General features: G+C 38.5%; 2 protein-coding genes across 5 annotated transcripts in view; one reads left to right on the top strand and one right to left on the bottom strand.

Annotated features, from left to right (window-relative positions):
• Window positions 1–325: 325 nt before the first annotated feature.
• ANKRD17 (ankyrin repeat domain 17) overlaps window positions 326–24,980 on the bottom strand; it is an 86,173-nt gene continuing 61,518 nt past the window's right edge. For 2 of the 4 annotated variants that reach the window (XM_030924803.1, XM_030924804.1), the window contains 9 exons: window positions 22,785–23,232; window positions 21,830–21,985; window positions 18,431–18,580; window positions 15,330–16,963; window positions 9,918–10,115; window positions 3,295–3,543; window positions 2,006–2,184; window positions 1,591–1,755; window positions 468–930 (listed from right to left, as the gene is read on the bottom strand). In XM_030924803.1, coding sequence (XP_030780663.1) covers window positions 871–930; window positions 1,591–1,755; window positions 2,006–2,184; window positions 3,295–3,543; window positions 9,918–10,115; window positions 15,330–16,963; window positions 18,431–18,580; window positions 21,830–21,985; window positions 22,785–23,232 — 3,239 coding nt within the window. In that variant the 3' untranslated portion in view covers window positions 468–870. Of the gene's footprint in view, window positions 931–1,590; window positions 1,756–2,005; window positions 2,185–3,294; window positions 3,544–9,917; window positions 10,116–15,329; window positions 16,964–18,430; window positions 18,581–21,829; window positions 21,986–22,784; window positions 23,233–24,980 lie in introns of all 4 variants that reach the window. The other 2 variants (XM_030924810.1, XM_030924798.1) reach the window with 2 other exon arrangements.
• LOC104658864 (high mobility group protein HMG-I/HMG-Y-like) lies at window positions 23,395–23,858 on the top strand. Its single transcript, XM_010358991.2, has one exon. It carries the CDS (start codon window positions 23,534–23,536, stop codon window positions 23,855–23,857), a length of 324 nt encoding a protein of 107 aa, XP_010357293.2. The 5' UTR covers window positions 23,395–23,533; the 3' UTR covers window position 23,858.

Below are 24,980 nucleotides of genomic sequence, written 5' to 3'. Positions count from 1 at the left end.
GATGAAGATGGTCCATCTCGGTAGCAGCCATTACAGTGAAAAATCTTGACAGAACTTTTTCACTATCAGCAAGATAATTTTACTGGTATTAGTGGTAAAGGTAAGGAGAGAAAAAAGAATGACGAGATAAGTGTGTATTAGTTTTAAAAGTGAGAAAAGGTAATAAAACAACATGGAAAAGCCAGAAATTTCTTCTTCTATATGTGCCTTGCTACAAATAAACCAAAAAGAAAGCAAGATGGGTATTTTAAAAGCCAATGTGGGGAAACATCCAATGATAATGCCCATTATTTTACTTTATACTTAAATTACACAAGTAGAAAAGTTATGCTTATTAATAGTTTAATGTATGAAGGAAACATCCAGATTTCTGAATATGAAGGTACATATCTCACATTAATTTAAGTCTACATAAAGTAGAGCCTCTATACTGACATATTGAAATTTACTTTCTGCTTAGCCTTTTCTGTTATGTAAACAATTGTACATTTATTTGCCATTCTAAAACTTCAGGATCAAGTTTACATAATTTTGCTAAATTTCCGTGTTTGCTCAGAAGCAGTTTACAGTACTAAAACCAACCAGCCAAAGAACAGCTTCAACAGAAAGTTATGTCCAAAGGGGAAGAGGGAAAGAAAAAAAGAAAAATGATAAGAAAAATGCTAACTAAGGTAAAACGGATGATGATGGGGTATGGGCAGTCACAAATGTTCACAGAAAATAGGTCAGTTAGTAAGATCTTCTGCAAAAAGCCTACACACTTCAGTCAAGCACATCAGTAGAATGATTTGGGAGCATAATTTTTGTTTTCGGCCACTTGTGATTTCCTCCAAATGAAAAGGAATCTGCAGGCTAACAAGCTGATCCTCATCAGCCAAGCTGGTTCATATGCACACTGTTCATGTGAGGTGCCCAGGGTCCAGTCCACACCTATGAATATAGAGCATGCATTTTACAAAATATATATCTAGCATATATTTTATTAAAATAAAACTTTTAAAAACGAAGGAGGTACTCTTCAATTTGCAATATACTAGGAACTAATGGAAAAAAAATGATAAAACCTTTTTTCTATTATTTTCCTACCTCTTATCCCTCAAACAGAATCTGACTTACAACCTTTAAAAAAATATCATTACCTGAGCATTTACAGATTCACGGTTGTGGAAGAAAAATAAATCAAAGATATTAAACATGCACTAAGCTAAAATATACAACCATTTATGTGAATTCTCAGAGTTACTTACAGCACCTTTAATAAATACCATCTAGATGGTCTTTTCACACAACTAGTAAACTTTAACATATAAAATCATATGATAGTCACTTTGCAACTTAAAATCTTTCATTTATTACCTGCTACCCAGTAGAATATATAATGCCTTTCATAATTTTAGCCCCAAACCTGCCTTTGGTACCATTTCCCACAGCCCTCTGCTAGACTGCAGCTATATTAAATTTCCTTTAATTTCCTCAACTGCCCATATTCACCAAACTTTCTTGCTATCTATCATGAGTTACCTGAATCCTATTTGTCTTTGCATTCTTAAGCACAAAATAAATGTTTGTTCACTCAATGATCAGCCTTACCGTTTGAGGGCCATTATTTTCCGTGGAGCTGGAAACCATCTTTATCAGTGAGTTCCAAGAAGGGTCTGCAGCATGAGGGCCATTAAATATGGGTCCTCCAGCACCATCAGGGATAGGTGCTACTGGAGGAATCATTGCATTCCCATACACAGAAAAAGGCATACCCTTAAAAAAGGAAAACACACACATTAACATCCAAGTCATTGTTCATTTTTCCCAATATAATCAATAGCCTTAAAATTGGTATTTTAAACTTCACCTCATGCTGGCAATGTGTAACTTATCTAAGAAATCTAAAAATTATTACCCATTATATAATTTATTTTAACATTAGATTATACATATGCCTACTATATTCAAAATATTTTCTCAGAAAATCCTCCCTTAAATAACTAGGACAAAATCAGGACTTTACCCCAACTTTAGGAAAGTCCATGTAGCCTGCAGGAACATGCTGATGGAATGTACCAGAAGGAGTTACAATTCCTGTACTCTCTCGCTCCATTGCCTGATGTTGTGAAAATACTCCTGGGTCAGACATCGGTCTGTGGATCATAGGATTTCCCATCCCAGGGTTACACCAGTCTACTTTGTCTGAGGGCAAACAAAGAGGCAAAACAAAAATAGGTAATATTTAAAATCAAAATAAAATATTTTCTGTTTTTCTAATATTTTCCACATTGAACTGTAAATTACTTCAATCTAATAACCTACTTTTATATATTTACTGCAATATTTCTATGATTTGTACGTAGTGACATAATAGCTTAATGAAATAATCTAAAAACTTAGTGTTACAAAACAAAAGAAAAAAAACCTAAGTACAACCTAAAGGGACTGAAAGGAAATATTAATATGTCCTTAATATGATGAAAGGAAGAAAAGAACATGCTTGCATTAGATATTTTCAGAAAGCAGTAATAAATAAATGTAATGAGAAAGGTCACATGGGGATAGAGCTCTTAAGTGATTAAATATTCACAACAACAACAAAAAAATAGGAATACAGATCTTTTAGAATTGACTATGATGCTGGGCATGGTGGTTCATGCCTGTAATGCCAGCACTTTGGGAGGCTGAGGTGGGTGAGTCACTTGAAGTCAGGAGTTTGATACTAGCCTGACCAACATGGTGAAACCCTGTCTCTACTAAAAATACAGGCCGGGCGCAGTGGCTCACACCTGTAATCCCAGCACTTTGGGAGGCCGAGGTGAGAGGATCATGACGTCAGGAGATCATGACCATCCTGGCTAACACGGTGAAACCCCATCTTTACTAAAAATACAAAAAACTTAGGCGGGCATGGTGGTGGGTGCCTGTAGTCCCAGATACTCGGGAGGCTCAGGCAGAATTGTGTGAACCCAGGAGGTGGAGCTTGCAGTGAGCCGAGATCACGCCGCTGCAGTCCAGTCTGGGCTACAGAGTGAGACTCTGTCTCAAAAAAGAAAATCAGCCAGGCATGGTGGCGCATGCCTGTAATCCCAGCTACTTGGAAGGCTGAGGCAGGAGAATCACTTGAATCGGGGAGGCGGAAGTTGCAGTGAGCCAAGATCGCCCCATTGCATGCCAGTCTGAGCAACAAGAGTGAAACTCCATCTCAAAAAAAGAAAGAAAGAAAAAAAAAGACTATGAAAGGTAAATACTGTTTACATTATAGTTAACTGCATAAAGTTAATTTCTAGAGAGCAGGATAGAATATCCTACCTTGATTGCCACCAATCCCTTCAAAGGACCAGATGCCACTATGCCCTACTGATGTAGACAAATTGCTCCCAATAACAGATGGAGCTGACGTTCCAGTTTGCCTGATACGTGCAGAACGTTCAGTCCCAATAGGGACTGGAACTTTCCTGTCCTGAGACACATTGCTGGGCTTTTCTGACCCTAACGGTACTGACGATGGGGCAGGTGATGGTGCACGAACTCCCGAGGATACTGACTGTGCAGAAGAATCTAGAGAAGAGACATTTTGAAATAAAATACAGGTCATCTATAGAACATGTAATTTTATGAAATCAAATCTTAAATTCAGGAGATGTTTTAAATACATTCAGAAAAACAAAATGTAAAAATAATACTTAAATAAAAATTATGCATATTAAAATTTGGCTAAAGTTCCATGACTTCAAGGTAGAATATGATGTCAATGCTGCATGCTGCAAAGTGTTCAACTACAAAGTGTTCAACTACCATTAAACTAAATAATATTTAAATGAATTAACCCTTGACATTAAGTAACATGTAGCAGTAGAGCAATAAGACGTTTAAATTAAAAAACAAACCAACAACAACAGAATGGAGATGGGTAAGAATCACTGCCTGTAGTGGCAATCTCCAAACTGTATTCCTTGGGAACACTTGCTCTTTGTGTTATGATGAAAAAAACAAAGAGATTCAGCTATCTAATAAATTTGGAAAACCTAGCCTAAGAAAAAGAAATACGTTTCTTTGTTATTTATTTATTATTTATTTATTTATTTATTTTTAGAGACAGAGTCTTGCTCTGTTGTTCAGGCTAGAATGCAGAGGCACCATCGTAACTCACTGTAGGCTCAAACTCATGGGCTCAAGCGATCCTCCCACCCCAACCTCCTGAACAGTTGGGACTAATGGCATAAGCCACCATGCCCAATTAAAAAACAAAAAAGTTTCTTCAAATTAGAACTTTACAGAACATTATATATGCTGATAAAATACCAATAAAAGGATCATTGCCTAAATCTGTTTTATTTTATCTTATGAGTACTTCATAGAACACGCTTTTGGTAATGAGAATCTTTTTTACTTACGCAAACAAGGTGGATTTCTTAATTTGAGAATATTCATTAGTGATTCAATCTCTATACATTATTGAGAAAAACAAAAATAATCAAAATTATATTTTATGTGAAAAGCTTAAATACTGGCCAGGCGCGGTGGCTCATGTCTGTAATCACAGCACTTTGGGAGGCCAAGGCGGGAGGATCATGGGATTAGGAGTTCGAGACCAACCTGGCCAATATGGTGATACCCCGTCTCTACTAAAAATACAAAAATTAGCCGGGCGTGGTGCCACGTGCCTATAGTCCCAGCTACTTGGGAGGCTGAGGCAGAAGAATCACTTGAACCCAGGAGGTGGAGGATGCAGTGAGCTGAGATCGTGTCACTGCACTTCAGCCTGGGTGACAGAGCAAGACTCTGTCTCAGAAAAAAAAAAAAAAAAAAAGGTTAAATATTAAAGCACATTTAAATTAAAACGGTATAAATAATAAAGGAGTCTGAAGCTTAAAAAATCAAGACTGTTACCTGCAGATTCAACAGAACTGCAGTTGAATTCCAAACAAGCCTATTATGTAAGATAAAAGAGAAAGACCTATAGCATTCCTGTTGACAATAAAATCACTCCAGAAAAAAAGCTATAACCTAAAATTCAAAAATGAACTAAAAGAAAGAAAACGATATGAAGGAACAGCATAATTCAGAATTAGTAAAACGGAAACAATATGACAAAACTCAGGAAAGTGTTAGAAGTAAAAGAATATTTCAGCTAAATACCAAATAAAACCACAAATTCTGCAATTATACATGCGGTAGAAAACAGACAAAAACTACAAGGAATACACAGACTTATAAACACAAAGATAAATAACAAAAGCTTGTTTTTTAAAAAACTACATATTGAAAGGCCACACTTAAACCTCTATGAAAAATCAACCCAGAACAACTAACACCAAGACATAGTCAGGGCAGGCAGGCAGGAAGGAAAGAAAGATAAACAAATGAATCCTGCTTTCCCCTAGATTCATCCCTGGGAGCCTACCCTAACGTCTGTGTTCACTCTGGTTTGCCTTTCATTTCCTATATCCTTCTAGAACCAAAGTAGAGCAAAATAACGACAACCTTCCACATTGTTTTGTTTTTTACGAGATGGTCTCACTATGGTGCCCACACTGGAGTACAGTGGCTATTCACAGGCACAATCACGGTGCACTGCAGCTTCAAACTCCTGGCCTCAAGCCATCCTCCCACCTCAGCCTCCTACACATTCTATTTTAATAAACAGAATTAGTAGGCTTGCCTGCCGACCTGCGCCATTTAAGAAGTTTACTCTCTGCACAGATTCTGCCACCCTTCCAGTCATAGTTTTTATCAGATGACTCTGTTTTCTGCTCCCTCTCTGCACAACTATTGGATTAAGGATAGGCACCCATCCAAGAATGATCCATTCTAGGCTAGTCAGTAATATGACCGCAATGGCCTGACTTGAACATATGAGCTGAGCCAATCACATTCCTCATCAAAGAATGGGGAATTAAAGGGTTAACTGGTTTAATTAATTAAGAAGTTGAACCACTGATATGCATATACAAGATAAGATTATGAAGAAGTTTAGGTGTAAAGAGAGCAGAATGCAAGAAACTGACAAGAAACAGACCATAAGTGAGAGACCACAAATCCTCTGAGAGAGAGAGAGAATAGCTATCCCTAAGTCCTGGACAGTTTGGAAAATGGTTCTGCATAGCCTTATATAAACATCGCTTTCTCTGAAATTCCCGGGATGGGCCTATATTCCTTTCCATGAAAAAAACCTAACTAAAATAATTTTCACATCTCTAATTACTATAATTACTTCAATTAGACAAAAAAGCAAAATTTAATTCAGAGCCATGTTATTTAAAAACATCAGCTTATATATTAGAGAAATAGGTTTCAGAGGATGCAGCAGATCTAGGTTTTGTGGGGCCTTAAGCTTACACGATTTTGGGAACCTTTTTTAGAAGAATGCAAAATTGCAAATAAAAAAATCACGTACAGCACTTAGAAGTAGCCCATAAAATGAGGTGGCCTAAGGATTTAAGTTTCATTGACATCGTGGTAAATTCACCACAGTTTAGAAATGATAACAGAGTCCTGACTTAAACTTGAAAGAGCAATGTGATTTACAAATTCAAAAAGTGGGGCCACTGGGTGTGGTGGCTTACACCTGTAATCCCAACACTTTGGGAGGCCCAGGAGGGCAGATCACTGGAGGCGAGGAGTTTGAGATCAGCCTAGGCAACATGGTAAAACCCATCTCTCCAAAAATAATTAAAAAATTAGCCAAGCGTGGTGGTGCACACCTGTAGTCCCAGCTACTTGAGAAGCTGAGGCAGGAAGATTGCTTGAGCCTAGGAGGTGGAGGTTACAGTGAGCCAAGACTGTGCCACTGCATTCCAGCCTGGGCAACAGAGAGATACCTTGTCTTTAAAAAAAAAAAAAAAAAAAAAAAAAAAAAAAATGGCGGGCCAAGGTGGTAGCTCACATCTGTAATCTAAGCATCTCTGCATTTTGGGAGGCAAAAGTGGGAGGATCTCTGGAGACCAGGAGTTCAAGACCAGTCTGGGCAACATGGTAAGAACTCATCTTACAAAAAATAAAAACATAAAAATAAAATAAAAATATTAGCTGGGTGCTATGGCAAGTGCCCATAGTCCCAGCTACTTGGGAGGCTAAGGCAAGAGGACTCCTTGAGCCTACGAGTTTGACTGAGGCTGCAGTGAGCTATGGTCACACGCTGCTGCATTCCAGCCTGGGTGACAGAGAGAGACTTCATGAGAAGAAGAGGAGAGGAGAGGAGAGAACAAGAAGTGCTTCTACAGTAAAATTACATGAAAAGAAAGGAGAAGAATAAAAAGTGCTCCTACAGTAAAAGTACACTGCACATTTCTCACAGTTTAGTTCAGTGTTTATTAAACATACCCTGAATTTAATCAGGAAGAAACAGTAGGAAATGAAAATAAAAGGCATTCTAGCAAACAACTAGCCTGTAGTCTTCATAAAATGAATCTTTCTTTGAAAGTTAAAGAAAAGCTCAGAGAATAGTTCTAGATTATTTGAGACTAAAGAAATATGGGAATTAAATGTAACTTGCAATACTAATTAGAATCTTGGATGATAGAAAATAATAAAGTTATTGAGATAACTGATGAAATGTAAATATGGACCATATATTAGATAATAATATTATAAAATGTAAAGTTTGCTGAATTTAAACACTGCATCATAGTTGTTGAAGGGAACATTCTTATATTTAGGAAACTAAGTTATTTAGGGGCAAAAGGGCTTGACGTCTACAGTTAACTCTAAAATAGTTCAGGAATAAAATAATATTACACACAGAGGAATATATGATGAGGAAAGGAAGTAATGTAGTTTAATTGGTGAATCTGGGAAAAATATACAAGGGATCCTTGTGGTGTTCTTGAAAGTTTAAATATTAATTACAAAATCTCAGAGACATAACCAAATGCAGTATGTGAGCCTTGAGTGGTGGTTCCTGGTTCAAGATATAAACATCTATAAAAAATGTTTTGGAATAATTGAAGATATCTGAATATGGACTGATTAATTCTTACTGAATTCTTGTTAACCTATTAGGTATTTGATAATGGTATTATGGTTGCATAAGAAAATATCCTTATTCTCAAGTGATGCATGTTTTTAGGTCTGAAGTGTCTTATCTGCACCTTATTTACAAATGGTTCAGCAAAACAGTAGAGAGAGAAAATAAATATAACAAAATAATTGGGAAATTTAGGTGAAGGAAATATGGATATTCCTTGTACTATTCTTTATCTTTTCTATGGGTCTGAAATTTTTTATAACAAAATAGTTACTGGAATGTGGCAATAATAAAAGCAATTGTAATGCCCTCAACGATACTCTGTATCTACAATATAGCACTATATTCAAAAGTATGTATTAAAAAACCTAACCTGGTTGGTGCGGTGGTAGACCCCTGTAATTCCAGCACTTTGGGAGCTGTGCAAGGATAATTAATATTCTATATGACTGCCACTATTTGACAAGCCCAAGAAAAACTATGAATATAGAAATTCACTGCAGGCTACAATTTACCTCATGCTTTAACTGGCAATGTACTTTGACATATATCTCTAAAATAATTACAACTTTTTACTCTTTCATTAAGTTAATTAGGTTAACTGTCACCTATTCTAGTATTGCTAGTTAGAAGAAATCTGACAGTCAAAAAAAACCAAAACAAAACGGAGTCTTATTATAATTTCCTTAAGGGATGAGCAATTTCACAGCCTTTACCTCAAAAACAAACATATCCAACCTTACTACAGAATTCTCTTAATTTGAGTTCAATTCCCTATAGCTGACTGATCTTCATTAGTTTGAAAATCTAGGCGCGGTGGCTCACGCCTGTAATGCCAGCACTTTGGGAGGCTGAGGTGGGCAGATCACGAGGTCAGGAGTTCAAGACCAGTCTGGCCAACATAGTGAAACCCCGTCTCTACTAAAAATACAAAAATTAGCCAGGTGTAGTAGCACACACCGGTAGTCCCATTTACTTGGGAGGCTGAGGCGAGAGAATCACTTGAGCCATTGTACTCCAGCCTGGGTGACAGAGCGAGACTCCATCTCAAATTAAAAAAAAAAAAAAAAGAAAATCTAATCTCTGCTTCAAAAGTCTGCCTGTAGTTAAAAAACACATGTGATAATGTGAAATCAGTTGTGTTGTTAAAGCAGATGAGATTGAGATTGTTTTTCTTTTTTTTTGAGACGGAGTCTTGCTGTGTTGTCCAGGCTGGAGTGCAGTGGCATGATCTCGGCTCATTGCAACCTCCGCTTCCTGGGTTCAAGCGATTCTCCTGCCTCAGCCTCCCAAGTAGCTGGGATCACAGGTACATACCACAATGTCTGGCTAATCTTTGTATTTTTAGTAGAGGCAGGGTTTTGCCATGCAGGCCAAGCTAGTCTCAAACTCCTGATCTCAGGTGATCCACCTGCCTCGGCCTACCAAAGTGCTAAGATTACAGGCATATGTCACTGTGCCCAGCCTAGATGAGATTTAAAGGTGGAATAAAAGGATGTAATTTTCACTTAAGGGTAGAAATCTTTCTCTTTGGTAGCTGTATTCTCAAAACTAAAAGTAAACATAAATTAATAAGAGGTACAAGGATTAATTTTTTTCCCTCAGAAAATGATCCCTCAGGACAGGCGTGGTGGTTCACACCTGTAATTCCAGCACTTTGGAAGGCAGAAGGATTGCTTCAGCCCAAAAGTTTGACGAAACCAGCCAGGGCAACATAGTGAGGCCCTGTCTCTAATAAATATGAAAAATAATAAAAATCCCTCTTAGAACAACTTCAGTATTTTAGGTTTGATAGAACCTAGGTTGATTCCAATCATTTAAATACCTAGAGATTTTTTGGAAATTCCAGACTTCCAAGAGTACAAATTACATTTTTATGGTATTAAAATTATGATGAGGTTTGAAACCTGCTGTTTTTGAGAAAACATATGCAGATTCTTACGGAATTACAGTGTATAAAACTTACCATTTGATGCTGATGAACACGGAGTCAACAAACTAAGCGGGGAAAAATGTTGTCTGTTAAAGTTAGCAGCTGCGGGTGCTCCTCCAAGGGGTGCCCCAGGTCCATACATCTGACCTCCTGAAAGGTTTGAAGCAAAGTTTCCCAAATGTGTTGAAGAAGGTGTTACAGAACCATATGGCGGGTCCATATTGACAATACCTATAATGTAGAAGGTCATCACAATTTATAATAGTTACCCCTGCAAGAAATAGACACACCTTAAAATTCTAAAAGGCCTTAAATACATTCAAAACTATTTTAGATAATTAAAAAAATACACCTGTAATCCCAGCACTTTGGGAGGCCAAGGTAGGAGGACTGTTTAAGGCCAGGCATTCAAGACTGGTCTGGGCAACACGTCAATCAAAACATCACCTCAAGAAAAAAAAAAAAAAAAGTTCCTGGCTGGTTGTGGTGGTTCATGCCTGTAATCTCAACACTTTGGGAGGCCAAAGTGAGAGGATTGTTTGAGCCCAGAGTTCAAGACCAGGATGGGCAACATCATGAGACCGTCTGTACAAAAATTAAAAAAAAAAAAAAAAAAAATTAGCCAAGTTTGGTGGTGCATGTTTGTAGTTCCAGTTACTTGGGAAGCTGAGGTGGGAGGATTGCTTGAGCCCAGGAGGTTAAGGCTGCAATGAGCTGTGATGGCGCCACTGCATGCCAGCCTGAGTGACAGAGTGAGACCCTGTCTCACACACAAAAAAACCTAAAACTATGTAGATAATTATAAAAGAAACAATGATCACATTATACTCTTAAATTGAAATTATAATTTACTGGGAACAAATTTAATTCTTGATTGTAGTACTTTCAGCACTAGTGGGCATTAATGTTTTAGTTAAAAAGGATCAATTAGCTTTCCTTTACATGGGCTTTTTGTCAAAGTGGACTTTTGTTGCCTTTATGGATCACAAAATTAATGCAAACTTATTTTAAAAACCTGAAACCAAAAACCATATATTAAACAGAAAGTGAAACTTCCAGATGTTCCTATTTCAAAAACGAATGTATGTGTATTTGTGAGAGAGAAAAAGAGGAGCAAGAATAAATGTTTATCTTTAGGGATCTTTAGATAACTTTTTTTAAAAAATGTTTATTTTTAGGGATAAAGATAAAACATTTACTCTTCCTCTTCTTTTTCTCTCTTACAGATACACATTTGTTTTTGAAATATGTTAATTAAAAAAGTATTACAAATGTTTACACACTAAACTATTTACACAAGTAACCTACCTGATTTTAGTCTAATGGGTTAAAACTACAGAAAAAAAGAAATAAAATAATTGTCAATGATTTTCTTTTTTTTTTTTAATTTAGGAGACAGCTTTCTCTGTTGCTCAGGGTGGAATGCAGTGGCATGATCATAGCTCACAGTAGCCTCAAACTCTTGGGCTCAAGCAACCCTCTTGCCTCAGCCTCCTATCTGGGACTACAGGTGTGCGCCATTACACCTAGCTATATTTTTGTTTTACCTTTTATTAGCTTTTATAGAATACATGTCAATATTGGATTTTATGCTTGAACTTGGGAGGCAGAGGTTGCAATAAGCCTAGATTGCGCCACTGCACTCCAGCCTGGGCGTGAGAGTGAGACTCCATCTCAAAAAAAAAAAAAAAAAAATATATATATATATATATATATATATATATATATATTATCTATATATGATTTTAAATAGGTTTAAGGACCAAAGAGTTGTATAAAACTACAGGGCAAAAACGGGCTGTAGATACAATTCTACAATGAAGAGATCTGTTAATTACATATTAACCACATGGCCATGCTTTCCATAGCCAATACTGGAACAATTTGTCATTTTTTCTTTGTTTTAAGGAGACAGGAGATTGCTCTGTTGCCCTTGGCTCACCACAGCCTCCATCTACTTGGCTCAAGTGATCCTCCTGCCTCAGCCTCCCAAGTAGCTGGGATTACAGGTACATGCCACCACACTCAGCTTTTTAACTTATTTTTGTTGAGACAAAGTCTCACTATGCTGCCCAGGCTGGTCTTAAACTTCTGGCCTCAAATGAGCCTCTTGCCTCAGTCTCCCAAAGTGTTGGGATTACAAGTGTGAGCCACCACATCCAGCTAATCTATCATTGATAAAATGCAGTGTGAGGTTCAAAACATCACCTATATGATGCTCCTTGCTGATATGTTCGATCTGAATCTAATCATGGATTGACATAATCACTGAATTAAACTTGCCAAAGAACTCAATGTCAAGAATTGCAGAGGAAGGCAGTAGAATGCTTTACATGGAGGGAGACCAAAGACACATAACAGCCAAAAGTAATGTGTGAATCTTGACTAAGTCTTGGATCAAATGGCAAGGAAAAGAGACACACACAGGCAGAAATAATATATTTGGAAAAATAGCATTTTATGTTGGGTGTTATTATCAAATTCATTCTCATTTTATTGGGTGCAGTAATAGTGGCAGAGCTGTGAAGGCAAACATTGTGAAGACACATATCAAAGTATTTAGGGGTAAAGTATCATGTTTGAAAGTTATCTTCTCATGGTTTGACAAAAGATGGAGAAGAAAAGAAAATAGAGATAGGATAGAAAGGGGGAAAAGAAGGAAAGAAGGATGAAGAAGGGGAGAGATAGGTCAGACAAGACAAGAGAGGGGGTAGAAAGAAAAGGAAGCAGCAAAAGAGAGGAAAAAAAGAGGAGGGAGGAAGGAAAAGGGGAGAGGGAGGGATGGGGGAGTGAGGGAGAGAGTTTGAAAAGATGTTAACAATCGGAGAATATATTAATAAATGTGGAAATACACAAGTATTTACTATGCTGTTTATTCTGTCCTTACATCCTTATGTGACTTAAAAAACTTTTCAAAATACAGACTATAAAAACAGATCTGAGTCTAAAATACAAATGATCAAATTATTTACATAAGAAAAGTTAAACAAAGCAAGAAAAATGTGGAACACAAAATGAATTAGGAAGAAGAAGAGAAGTGAAAATTAGGATCTGAAAGAGGTTTAGGAGAAAATCAAAGGACATACTTTATACGTAATAAAAGGAGTATCTTTAACTCAAAATGACCTGAGTTAGGTAATTGATTTGTAAGTTAAACTTCAATGCTAATTTTGGCTCTAATCAACTATATACTCCCCAAAAACCTCACCTTTCTTACAGAGGTCTTTCTTCTACACCTTTTCAAACAGTAGGGATTTATGTTTTTGTTCTCTAAATCTTAATTTTAACCTTTCTGAACTCCACATCTAGATTTTTGGAAAGGTAAAGTATTAAATTCCAATTACTATAAAAATCAAACTTAAAAGCATTTCCTATGCACTGGCACACAATGATCTAAAATCTAATTATATTGATTCTATTGTTTTAATATAAAAGAAATTAATTTTCATAGTACACAGAAATATTTCAGTTGACTTCCAGCAAAGAAATATTTACTGACCATGTTCATTAAATTTTATTTACATGTTACAGAAATAGGTAAAAATAACATTGAGTTCCCATTAAACTTGGAAATTTTTGTCCCAGAATGTCGTATTTCCAATAACACAGATAAGGGGGTGGCAACCAAAAAGCAAATACTAAATATTTTAGGCTTTGCAGGTCAAATGGTCTCTGTCCCCACTACTCAATTCTGTCGTTGTAGCATAAAAGTAGCCTTATACAATATGCAAATGAATGGGCATTGCTGTGTTTCAGGAAAGCTTTCTCTACAAACACTGAAATTAAAACTTCATATTTTGTGTTGCATATTTATTTTTTTTCATTTTTGTTTTTTTGAGACAGGGTCTCCACCCAGGCTGGAGTGCAGAGGTGCGATCTCAGCTCACTGTAACCTCTGCCTCTAGGGCTCAAGTCATCCTTCCACCTCAGCCCCCCAGGTAGCTGGGACTACAGGTGTGCACCACCATGCCCAGCTAATTTTTGCATTTTTGTAGAGATGGGGTCTCCCCTTAAGCCCAGGCTGGTCTGGAACTCCTGGGCTTAAGCAATCGACCCACCTCAGCCTCCCAAAGTGCTGGGATTACAGGCACAAGCCACCGTGCCAAGCCTATTCTTAAAAAAAAAATTTTTTTTAAACATTTAAGAAATGTAAAAACAGGCAACAGGCCAAATTTGGCCCATAGACCATAGTGTGTCCATCTCTTACATGGACTGTCTTTAATTACTTGAAATGCTTATATTAAAACCCAATATTATTGCTTTAAATGGAAACTGGCATCCTGGATTAGATTCTACAATAGAAAAAGGATATTACTTGAAAAACTTGTGAAATCTGCCTAAAATCTGTAGTTTAGTTAGTAGTACTATAACAATACTAACTTTTTTAGTTTTGAAATGTATCATGGTTTTATGTAAGATGGTCACATGAAGGGAAGCTGAGGAATTATAAAACTCTTCTACAAATCTAAAAATATTTCAAAGTAAAAAGTTTTTTTAAAAAAAGCAATAGCTTACAATCAGGAGATCTTTATATCTTCTACATATATCAGTGTTGTTCCAATAGAAATTTGGATAATAGAAATGTTCTAGATCTTTGCTGTCCAATATGGTAGCTACCAGCCACAAGTGTTTTTTAAGCGGTTGAAATATGGTAGCCTAAGAAGCTAATTTTTTATTTTTAAAATTTTCATTAATTTAAATTTAAAAAGTACACATGGTTATTGGTTACCATATGAGACTGTGTAGCTCTATTTTAAAAATTATTTTAGAAACAAAAAAGATAATGCGAAATAAAACCCAATTTTTAAAATCTGTTATTTTGTATTTGTAATAAACGTAAACTTTTGGTGACAGTACTTTATTAAATTAAAACATAAGAGACTTCTGAGAGAGAAAAACATACCTAGGCCAGGTGCTGTGGCTCACACCTGTAATCCCAGCACTTTGGGAGGCTGAGGTGGGTGGATCACCTGAGGTTGGGAGTTTCAGACCAGCTTGGCCAACATGGTGAAACCCCGTCTCCAGTAAAAATACAAAAATTAGCCGGGCGTGGTGGTACATGTCTGTAATCCCAGCTACTCGGGAGGCTGCAGCAGGAGAATCACCTGAATCTGGGAGGCAGAGGTTGCGGTGAGCTGAGATCACGCCACTGCACTCCAGCCTGGGCGACAGAGTGAGACTCTGTCTCAAAAACAAACAAACAAAAAACCCGCTGCCTGATCAGAAGGCTTATTTATGGAAAATTAAATAAAAACCTATTGTAGCTTTTTAAAAGATTTTTTAAAATAACACCATACTAAACACAAACAACAGCATCTGAGTCAAGTAAATCCAACAATCTTTGTCTATATCGCCCAGAGAGTAAAAATATTAGAAAATGACCAAGAATTTTCACATCATTTGTGCACATGAACAGCTGCAGAATGTCAGAAAATACAAACTCACCTGAGGGACTTGGAGCAGGTCTCTGTAATGGTGGTCTAAAACCTGGAGCTTTGGAAGTATCAGACTGATGTAAAGGATCTGAATTTGGCAAATATGAGGATTTTCCTGATAGCATAGATTCTGGTGTTGACTGAGATGAAACAACAGATCCTCCCCAGAAGGCATGAGCAGAAGTAGGGCTGTTTTCAAACAATGTGCTAAAGGGCCCAAATGGTAAGGGGGCACTGAAATTGGGAGCAATAGGCTTATTTGCTGGATGTACTGAATTCTGACAAGCACTTTGTGTACTTAAGGTCGAAGGTAGCTGGACAGAAGAGGGAACACTGTGAGGTCTTTTAATGTGATTGACACTGAGGACTGCAACAGATGAATTTTGCACTGAAGCTGAATTCTTGTGAGGGGCAGTTGTGCCATGAAGGGGTGGTCTAACAGCAGGGGTTTCCATTTTAGGAGTAGGCTGGGGGCATCCCATTTGTGTCTGAGGCATAGGGTAAGTCACTGGGGCAGTAGAAGGCACCGCCACTGGAGCAGAACTTGTTGCTAAAGGGGGAACAGTCATTCTAACTTCCGGGGGAGGAACCTGAGACTGCTGAAGAGGTGGTCTTGGTTCCTGAGAAACAGATCCCGGAGGTTGTTGCTGATTAGAATGAGCTGATGAACTCCCAGAAGAACTGCTGCTGTTTGGAGGTCTAGTGTTTGTTGTTTCTACTACTGGTGGACTACCTGCTTCCTGTTCAGAGGAAGATGCCACTTTATTTGGAGATGCTGATCCACAATCCAAAGGGCTGTTTCTAGAAACCCCTCCTGGCTGGGCTGGTGGTGATGGGGAAGATGGGGATGATACTGGATAGTGTTCTTTGGCAGTAGGCATAGGATATGTGGCATTTGTGGGTGCAGTGCTGTTGTTGCTTGCCGTGGTTGTGACTGTTGTTGTGGTGGCATTGGATGTCTTCACAACTGTGACAAAAAGCTGCCTTCGGACAGAAGGTGAACTTGGACTGCCATTTGTAGATGTACCAGGCACCGTTGAAGCTGATGAACTGGTTGTAGTTGTTGGGCTTGAAGTTAAAGAACCTGCTGAATTCACCTGAGAACCACTGCTATTCTGATTGCTATGGCGAGGCACCATGTGAGGCTTAGGCGAGTTAGTAGCTCTGGCAGGGCTCAAAGGCCTGACAGGAAAAGGACCCCAAGTGGATTGAGCTGGTGGAAAAGTACCTCCAAAGTGGGTCATGGGCAACCTTGGTGGACGGATCTGCTGGAAAGTCTGAGCAGCAAGCAAAGCATGTGCAAACTGTGGAGGAGGATATGCTAATGGAAGAGAAACTGGAAAACCAGGCCTCACATTATTCACTGGGTTCTTAATGGTTTTGTGAGTGGATGCAGAAGAAATTGCAGGCACAGTGAGTGCTGTGGCAGTTTGAGATGTTGATGACAGAGCTACAGTTGTCATTTTAATTCCCATTAAGGAAGTGTTAGCAGCAGTGGTGGTAGGTGCTAATGACCCTATTTTGGAATTTGCTGAGGAGCTTTTCAAACGATTCTTTGGAATAAGTTCATCAATTTCTTTGTCTGGATCCTTGATCAAAGCATTAATCAATTGAGTTGCTTGTCTTGTCGATTCAGTGCCACCCCTATAAATTGAGAAAAAAAATTAAGTACAATCATCCCTACTTTTGAGTATGTGAAGCGTTTTTAATACGTATGTATGTACACAAACACACACACAGTTTTGTGTGTACATACATACACACATACAAAGGACAGATAACAAAAGCTGGGCAGCCATTTTCTTACCATTCTTGAGGCATTCTACAAACAAAGCGATAAACTGTCCTCAATTACTACTTTTATTTTTCAGAGGAATAGTAAATGACTTATTTTTCAAAAATACATTTCACTATTGTTTCCTTAGACTAAGAAACCATTTTCCTACTGTAAAATACACTACAGTTAGAAAAACCACTGCACATAAAAGCCTATGTAATCCACAGTGTTACTGAAACATTTAATACTAAAAATATTGAAACAGTTAATCAACACTAAAAATAATACAAGTAAACAAGGAAAATAATAAAACCAAGTTAAGAAAACAGTATTTTATTTTAAATCTTGGTATCTGGGATGACTCCATCTACTAAAAATTCATTAGTAGTTTGTCTATTAGCAGGATAATTATTGTAACTCCTCTGGGAAGATGTCTTAAAATGAGGCAGGAATCCTGATAGTGCCAACAATAGCCATATAAAACCTTAGTGCTGGATCTTCAGGAAAATATTTTATATTTATGGAAACACAAAGGAGAAATTACCAATAAAGGGTATCTAGTTCCCTCTTTTCTAGATAAGATAGGCTGTGGCTACCCGACTACCCAGGGAAAAAACACTCAGAAGGAGAGGACAATTAATACAATTGAGATGGCTACTTGCTTTCTTATTTTTGAGGTATGATGTAACTATTAGCCCTTCCATATAATGCAAAGGGGCATCTGCCTCACACAAACAAACTTATATCTGCCATCTAAAAAATATAAAACTCTTTTTCAAAGGAACTTGAATTTACTTTAAAGTAATTAAATATAGCTTCCTACATTCTTATGATTTCTTAGAACATCACTTTTATTTTAAGAATGTTCAGGCATAGACATACTCGATGGGTTATTCAAGATAAGTTGTATCTTCACTTCAGATTCAAATCTGAACTCAAATTCCAAAGACACAATCTCAGAGTTACAAATCTCAAAGGTTATTTGAGAAAGACAAAAACCCACTGCTTAAAATGTAAGAAACGTCCTCCCTGAAAGTCTCAGAACAAATTTTTAAGAATGTCATATAAACAGTTTATGTACAGAAACTATTCATTTAAACCTTTGCTACACATGCATACAAAATTCCTATAAAAGTCTCTAAAACATTTCACAAAAGTGTATTAACCAGGAAAAAAGAAAACTATAAAGTTTATCTTCTCAAACACTAATAAAATTCCCATTTTAAAAAGTATACTATGTAACACAAAGTTCAACTGAAAATTCATATGGCTATATTTCATTAAGCTACAGTGCAATAAAATAAAGGAAGAAAATGTAAGAGACAAAGTTTTGCCTTATAGTGATTATCCGGTCTCCAGTCTTGTCTTTCTGTTTATCGATATCTATGTGTGCACCAGTAAACTCCCGAATAGCATTGATATTACAGCCTCCTCTTCCAATCACTCTGGATATCACAGTTGATGGAACAGATACTTTCTTTGATCTGTTTAAAAGTTGTATATATAAATTAAGATTAATCATTAACAATAGTTATTGTAATTTTAAAAAGGGGAAAGAGTATTACTAAAATGTTTTTCTATAAATACAGAATATTGTTGAATAAGCCTCATCTATTCTAGATGAACAGAGAAAAGGTAATCAGGAGCAACAGACAGGTAAGCTTTATTATAGCTTCTCATCTCATTATCAAAGATGGTTTGCTTTGTTGATTATCATTCTTGACTTGTATCTGTTAAGCACGTACTATGTAGACACGTGCTGTGCTAATGCAAATACTAATGATAAATAAGACAGACATGGATTTCTGCCCACATATACAGACTATGTACACACTAATTATGAAAACACCACCACGTCATGTGTTGCAATAGTGTGTACACACACACGCATAATATATATACACACATATAGATATATATATGTAGATATCTATATGTGTGTATATATATTACATATGTATGTGCATATATATGCTGTTTGGGTATCTAATCTAGCCTCAAGAGTCAAGAAGGACTTCTTGTGGGCCCCTTTGGTGCTTTACTCATATGCTTTTTTTTAGTTTCTAATATATATATCTCAAAGAGTGATATTAAAAATTCATGACCGGGTGTGGTGGCTCACGCCTGTAAATCCCAGCACTTTGGGAGGCTGAGGCAGGCGGATCACTTGATGTTAGGAGTTCGAGACCAGCCTGGCCAACATAGTGAAATCCCATCTCTACTGAAAAAAATACAAAAATTAGCCAGGCATGGTGGTGTGCGCCTGTAATCCCAGCTACTTAGGAGGCTGAAGCAGGAGAATCACTTCAACCCAGGAGGTGAAGGTTGCCGTGGACTGAGATTGCACCACTGCACTTCATCCTGGGCGACAGAGTAAGGCTCCTTCTCAGGAAAAAAGAAAAAAAAATTAATTACTTCCCTGTATTCTTCTAGTAGCATTAAAATGACTATCCACAAACATGAAAACTTTCTAAAAATCTTTAATAATGTCTGGAAAAAGAAAATCCTACTAGAATTTAAAAAGCAAAATCTGAGGCTGGGCACGGTGGCTCACGCCTGTAATCCCAGCACTTTGGGAGGCCAAGGCGGGTGGTTCACCTGAGGTCAGGAGTTCAAGACTAGCTTGGCCAACATGGTGAAACCTCATCTCTACTAAAAATACAAAAAATTAGCCAGGTATGGAGGCATGCACCTGTAATCCCAGCAACTCGGGAGGCTGAGGCAGGAGAATCATTTGAACCTGGGAAGCAGAGGTTGCAGCGAGCTGAGATCACGCCATTGCGATCTAGCCTGGGCAACAGGAGTAAAACTCCATTTCAAAAAAAAAAAAAAAAAAAAAGAGCACTATCCATCTAATACTTGCAAAATTACATTTTAATTTTAAACATTCAGGTCCAGGAAAGGTGGATATCGATTTCCTTTTTTTTTTTTTTTTTTGACAGAGTCTCGTTCTGTACCCAGGCTGGAATGTAGTAGTGCATAGCTCACTGCAGTAATGCATAGCTGGAATGCAGTAGTGCATAGCTCACTGCAGTAATGCATAGCTCACTGCAGCCTCAAACTCCTGGGCACAAGCAATCCTCCCACCTTCCCCAAGTAGCTGAGATTACAAGCACGAACCACATGCCCAGCTAATTTTTAAATTTTGTTTTTAGCAGAGATGGGGTCTTGCTATATTGCCCAGCTAGTCTCGAACTCTTGGCCTCAAGTGATCCTCCTGTCCTGGCCTCCCAAAATGCTGGGATTATAAGCATGAGCCACAGGTGTCAGGCCCAAATTCCTGATAAGCTGATTAAAGAATATTTCTTTTTTTTTTTTTTTTTTTGAGGCGGAGTCTTGCTCTGTCGCCCAGACTAGAGTGCAGTGGCCAGATCTCAGCTCACTGCAAGCTCCGCCTGCCAGGTTTACGCCATTCTCCTGCCTCAGCCTCCCGAGGAGCTGGGACTACAGGCGCCGCCACCTCGCCCGGCTAGTTTTTGTATTTTTAGTAGAGACGGGGTTTCACCGTGTTAGCCAGGATGGTCTCAATCTCCTAACCTCGTGATCCACCCGTCTCGGCCTCCCAAAGTGCTGGGATTACAGGCTTGAGCCACCACGCCCGGCGATTAAAGAATATTTCTAAAAGACATACAGTATAAAGTTCTCAATAAAGAGAAGCAGTCAAGTATGGTTCAAACAAGTAAATTATTCATTGAGAATGGTTAAGTAGTAAAAATTGGCATATTTTCTAAAAGGAAGGGCATGATCCCTGTTCTAAGTTACCTGACAATTACTTTTTCCCTAAGGGGCATGATAATCAGCCAGTGATCATCATTTCCAAATTAGTGAAAAACTTATTTGTATAACACAATATTAAATGCATATACAAAAACCTTATTTTTTTGTACAAAAATCTACAAAATCTATACAAAAATCTCTTATTATTGTACAGAGAATATTTTGATGATGTGATTTCAATTAATCCAATAGGGTGTGTATGTGAAGGAGTGAACAAGAGAATGTGTTTATAGTGTGTGAAAAAAGAGACAGAAATAAACATAGTTACGACAGGGGCAAGATTTGGTCCAAAATACGGAGGAAATAAACCAAAAACTGTATACTGTACTTAGGGATCAACAGTAGTTACTAAGTTTGGTTCACTATAGCTTTTGTTTCAGACAACCAAAAGTTTAAATTTTTATGAAATTTCTGGAAAGTTCTTTAAAATAAGTTATTAAAGAGTTACAAAGGATCACATTTTTTCCGGATTTCAGGTGTCTTACCTCCTTTTAAGTTTCTGGGATATTGTATTCTTACTCTTGGATACATATTATTTTTAAAATCCCAAGCAAAACAAAATTATTTTTATCCTGAAACCCTTAAAATAAAATTATCCTATGATTTAAAGACAACAAGTTACTATTATTAGATCAACAATTTAAAATCATTACCTACTCACTCATCAAATATTTACAAGTAGCTTTTATAATACTTCTTTGTATTATATAAGGCTTTGAGATAACAAAGCTGAAAAAGACACAATCTTAAACAAACTCCAATACTTTTGAGAAGCCAAATTAACATGTAATTTTTTTTCATCTAAAATATGGCACAGGCTCTCTCTATTGGTCAAATTTAGCCTTGAACCATCAGTTTGTCTGCAACCTTTAGAAGAGTAGGAGGAATTTAATTACAAGGTAAATAACACTTGACTGTGATATATAGCATATAAAAAGAATGAGAAAAATACTCACCTTCTTACAACTTCTTTCCATCCTTCTTCCCTCTTTTGCCCACGCTTAGGACTTGCTACTGTTAACTTCCCATTTGGAGAGGAAAGGGGAGATGGACCAGATTTTGTACAAGTAGATAGAGAATTACTGGTCCCTTCATTGATAGTTTCTGACAATCTTTAACAGAGAGAGGGAAAGTACATTAAATATGAAACAGATGTAGAATTTTAAAATGATAAAGGTAGTCTACTACACAATTTTTTAAAACTTATTTTTAAATAACAAATGACGACCTTATTTTTCACTTCTCCTCATATTTAGCATATAATATAAAGAGCTTTTTTTTTCTTTTTGAGACAGGTCTCGCTCCGTTACCCAGGCTGGAGCGCAACAGTGCAATCACAGCTCACTGCAGCCTTGAGCTCTCGGGTTCAGGTGATCCTTCTGCCTCAGCCTCCCAAGTAGCTGGGACCACAGGCGCATGCCATCACATCGGCTAATTAAAAAAAAAAAATTATTTGTAGAGACAGGGTCTCCCTATGTTGTCCAGGCTGGTGCTGAACTCCTGGGCCCAAGCAATCCTCCCACTTTGGCCTCCCAAAGAGCTATTATTATAAGCATGAGCCATTGTGCCCAGCCTAAAGAGCCAACTTTAAGAAGATACTATCTAGGGTACACATTTAGCAGAGTTGAATCACGGTAATAACCCCTTCAAAACCAGAATCCATACTTTTCATGTGCTAAGTTTAACAACCAAAAAAAAAAAAAAAGAAATTACATAGTAAAAATAATTTGATGTCTCATTAATACAAAATCTAAGCAAAAGCTTATTCTTCAATTCAATTGAAACTGTACCTTCTTTAGCACAAAGAAAAATCCTATTTTGCAAGCTGTAAATTTACTTTCTTTACCAAAACATTCAGTAATAAGGTATTTCATGACACTATAAACATTGAAAATAAAAATTGGAACTAACTTTATTGAAGCCTTGCCAGAAACAGATTTTCTCTCTTCCTTTGGAAATGTAACAAGAACCGATGGCTGCTTTTTGCTGCTCACAGTGGTAGTGACCACAGCTGGAGAATGATTGTCACTCTTACGACTGCTGTTGCTGTTACTACTTTCATCGCTGCAGCTGGAAATCCTCATGTTATCACTGTCCCCACTCTCGCTGGTACTGCTGCTCTTGGATTCTCCATTCACCTTCTCTGGCTGACTGTATGAAATTGGTAGTGGATCATCAAATATAATTTGAACGTTTTCTGGAGTAATTTTATTTTTCCTGTTTTTCCTCTTTGAACTGGTTGTAGTTATGGTATTATTTCTTTTACCATGAGAACCTGCCAAAGTTGTCCAGGTTGCAGATATACCTATGGTAGTAGTGGTTGTGGCACTTGGAGGTTCTGTCAAGACTTCAGGCTCATCTGTAAAAGTAGCAATACTGAATTAGCAAGTTCTAAATGTTCCCAGAACGTATTTAGCTATAAGCACTTGAAGAAAAGAAAAACTCAGGAGAGATACTCTACTACTATTAGCCATGTAAGTTATTCTCACATTCACTGGTAATGAGTTGGATAGGACTGATATACTCTGTGTCCTCACGTTCTGCTCAAAGAACAGCAGGTAGTTATAAAAAATGTTTTGGGGGGCATTTCTGGTGCTGGCGTGGCTCCAAGAAGGCCATTCCAGCCAGCACTCTTCCACCTGCTCCTTAGAGAAGGGAAGATGAGTGAGTCGAGCTCGAAGCGCAGCCAGCCCTTGGCCTCCAGGCAGGAAATGGACAGCACTGAGAAGTTGGGCAGGGGCAGGCCCCGCAAGCAGCCTCTGGTGAGTCCCAGGATAGCACTGGTAGGGAGTCAGAAGGAGCCCAGTAAAGTGCCAACACCTAAGAGACCTTGGGGCCAACCAAAGGGAAGCAAAAACAAGGGAGCTGCCAAGACACGGAAAACCACCACAACTCCAGGAAGGAAACCAAGGGGCAGACCCAAAAAACTGGAGAAGGAGAAAGAGGGGGGCATCTCGCAGGAGCCCTCGGAGGAGGAGCAGTGACCGTGTGTGCTGCCTGTGCCTCATTTGAAGGAGCATCTTCCTTCTGGGACTGGATAGCTTTTGCTTTGCTCCCACCGCCCCCACCCCTTCCCCAGGCCCACCATCACCACTGCTTATGGCCACCACCTCCATCTTCCACCTGTACCCTCACCACCACACCACACAGCACACCAGCCACTGCAGGGCCCCCATGGGCTGAGTGGGAAGCAGTTTTCCCCGGGCCTCAGTTCCCAGCTCCCCCTGCTGACCCATGCATACACACGTACCCTCCTGGACAAGGCTAACATCCCACTTAGCCACACCCTGCACCTGCTGCATCCCAACTCCCTGAGTAGCAGCAACATTGCTCTCTGGGGTTGGGACAACCTCTCTGCTCCTCCACTGTTCCCTCTGGCTTCCCAGAGTGTGGTCTGGGAAGGTTCCCTGTCCTTAAAAGGGGTCCAAGCCCCATCTCATCCTGGCATGCCCTACTCCACTGCCCTGGTAGCAGGTGTGGCCAATGGAGGGAGTGCTGGCCCCAGAATTCCCCCAGCCAAACTGTTTGTCACTACGTGGGGCTCACACTTTTCATCCTTTCCCACCTCCCCTAGTCCCTGCACTAGGTTGGACAGTCCCCTTTGGCTACAGGAAGGCAGGAGGGGTATGAGCCTCCTACTCCCTCTTCACTGTGGCCCCAGCACCCTTGCCCTTTGCTTGGGATCTGAGTACATATTGCGGTGATAGAGATGCAGTCACTTATTGTCTAGGTGAGGCCCACAAGTTCTGTGGCCACCGCCTGAGGTGGGCTGGGGCTGCTCTCCCAACCTTACTTTGCTTCCGCCACTTGGCCATTTCCCCCTCCTCAGAAGCGGCACCAATAACAAGGAGCTCACCCTGCCTCTTCCCAACCCTCCTGCTCCTCCCTGCCCCCCAAGGTTCTGGTTCCATTTTTCCTCTGTTCACAAACTACCTCTGGACAGTGGTGGTGTTTTTTGTTCAGTGTTCCATTCTTCGACATCCATCATTGCTGCTGCTACCAGCATCAAATGTTCATCCTCATTGCCTCCTGTTCTGCCCACAATCCCCTCTCATAAGATACTCTTCGTGGGGAAGAGGGGCTAGGGCATGGCAGGCTGGGTGAGTG

This window comes from Rhinopithecus roxellana, chromosome 2 (assembly GCF_007565055.1).
Source record: "Rhinopithecus roxellana isolate Shanxi Qingling chromosome 2, ASM756505v1, whole genome shotgun sequence".
Lineage (NCBI taxonomy): Eukaryota > Metazoa > Chordata > Mammalia > Primates > Cercopithecidae > Rhinopithecus > Rhinopithecus roxellana.
This window is presented reverse-complemented; position numbering and strand designations above follow the sequence as displayed.

Excerpts from the sequence above, each read along its gene's own strand:
- LOC104658864 (XM_010358991.2), top strand. The coding sequence starts at position 23,534 with ATGAGTGAGTCGAGCTCGAAGCGCAGCCAGCCCTTGGCCTCCAGGCAG.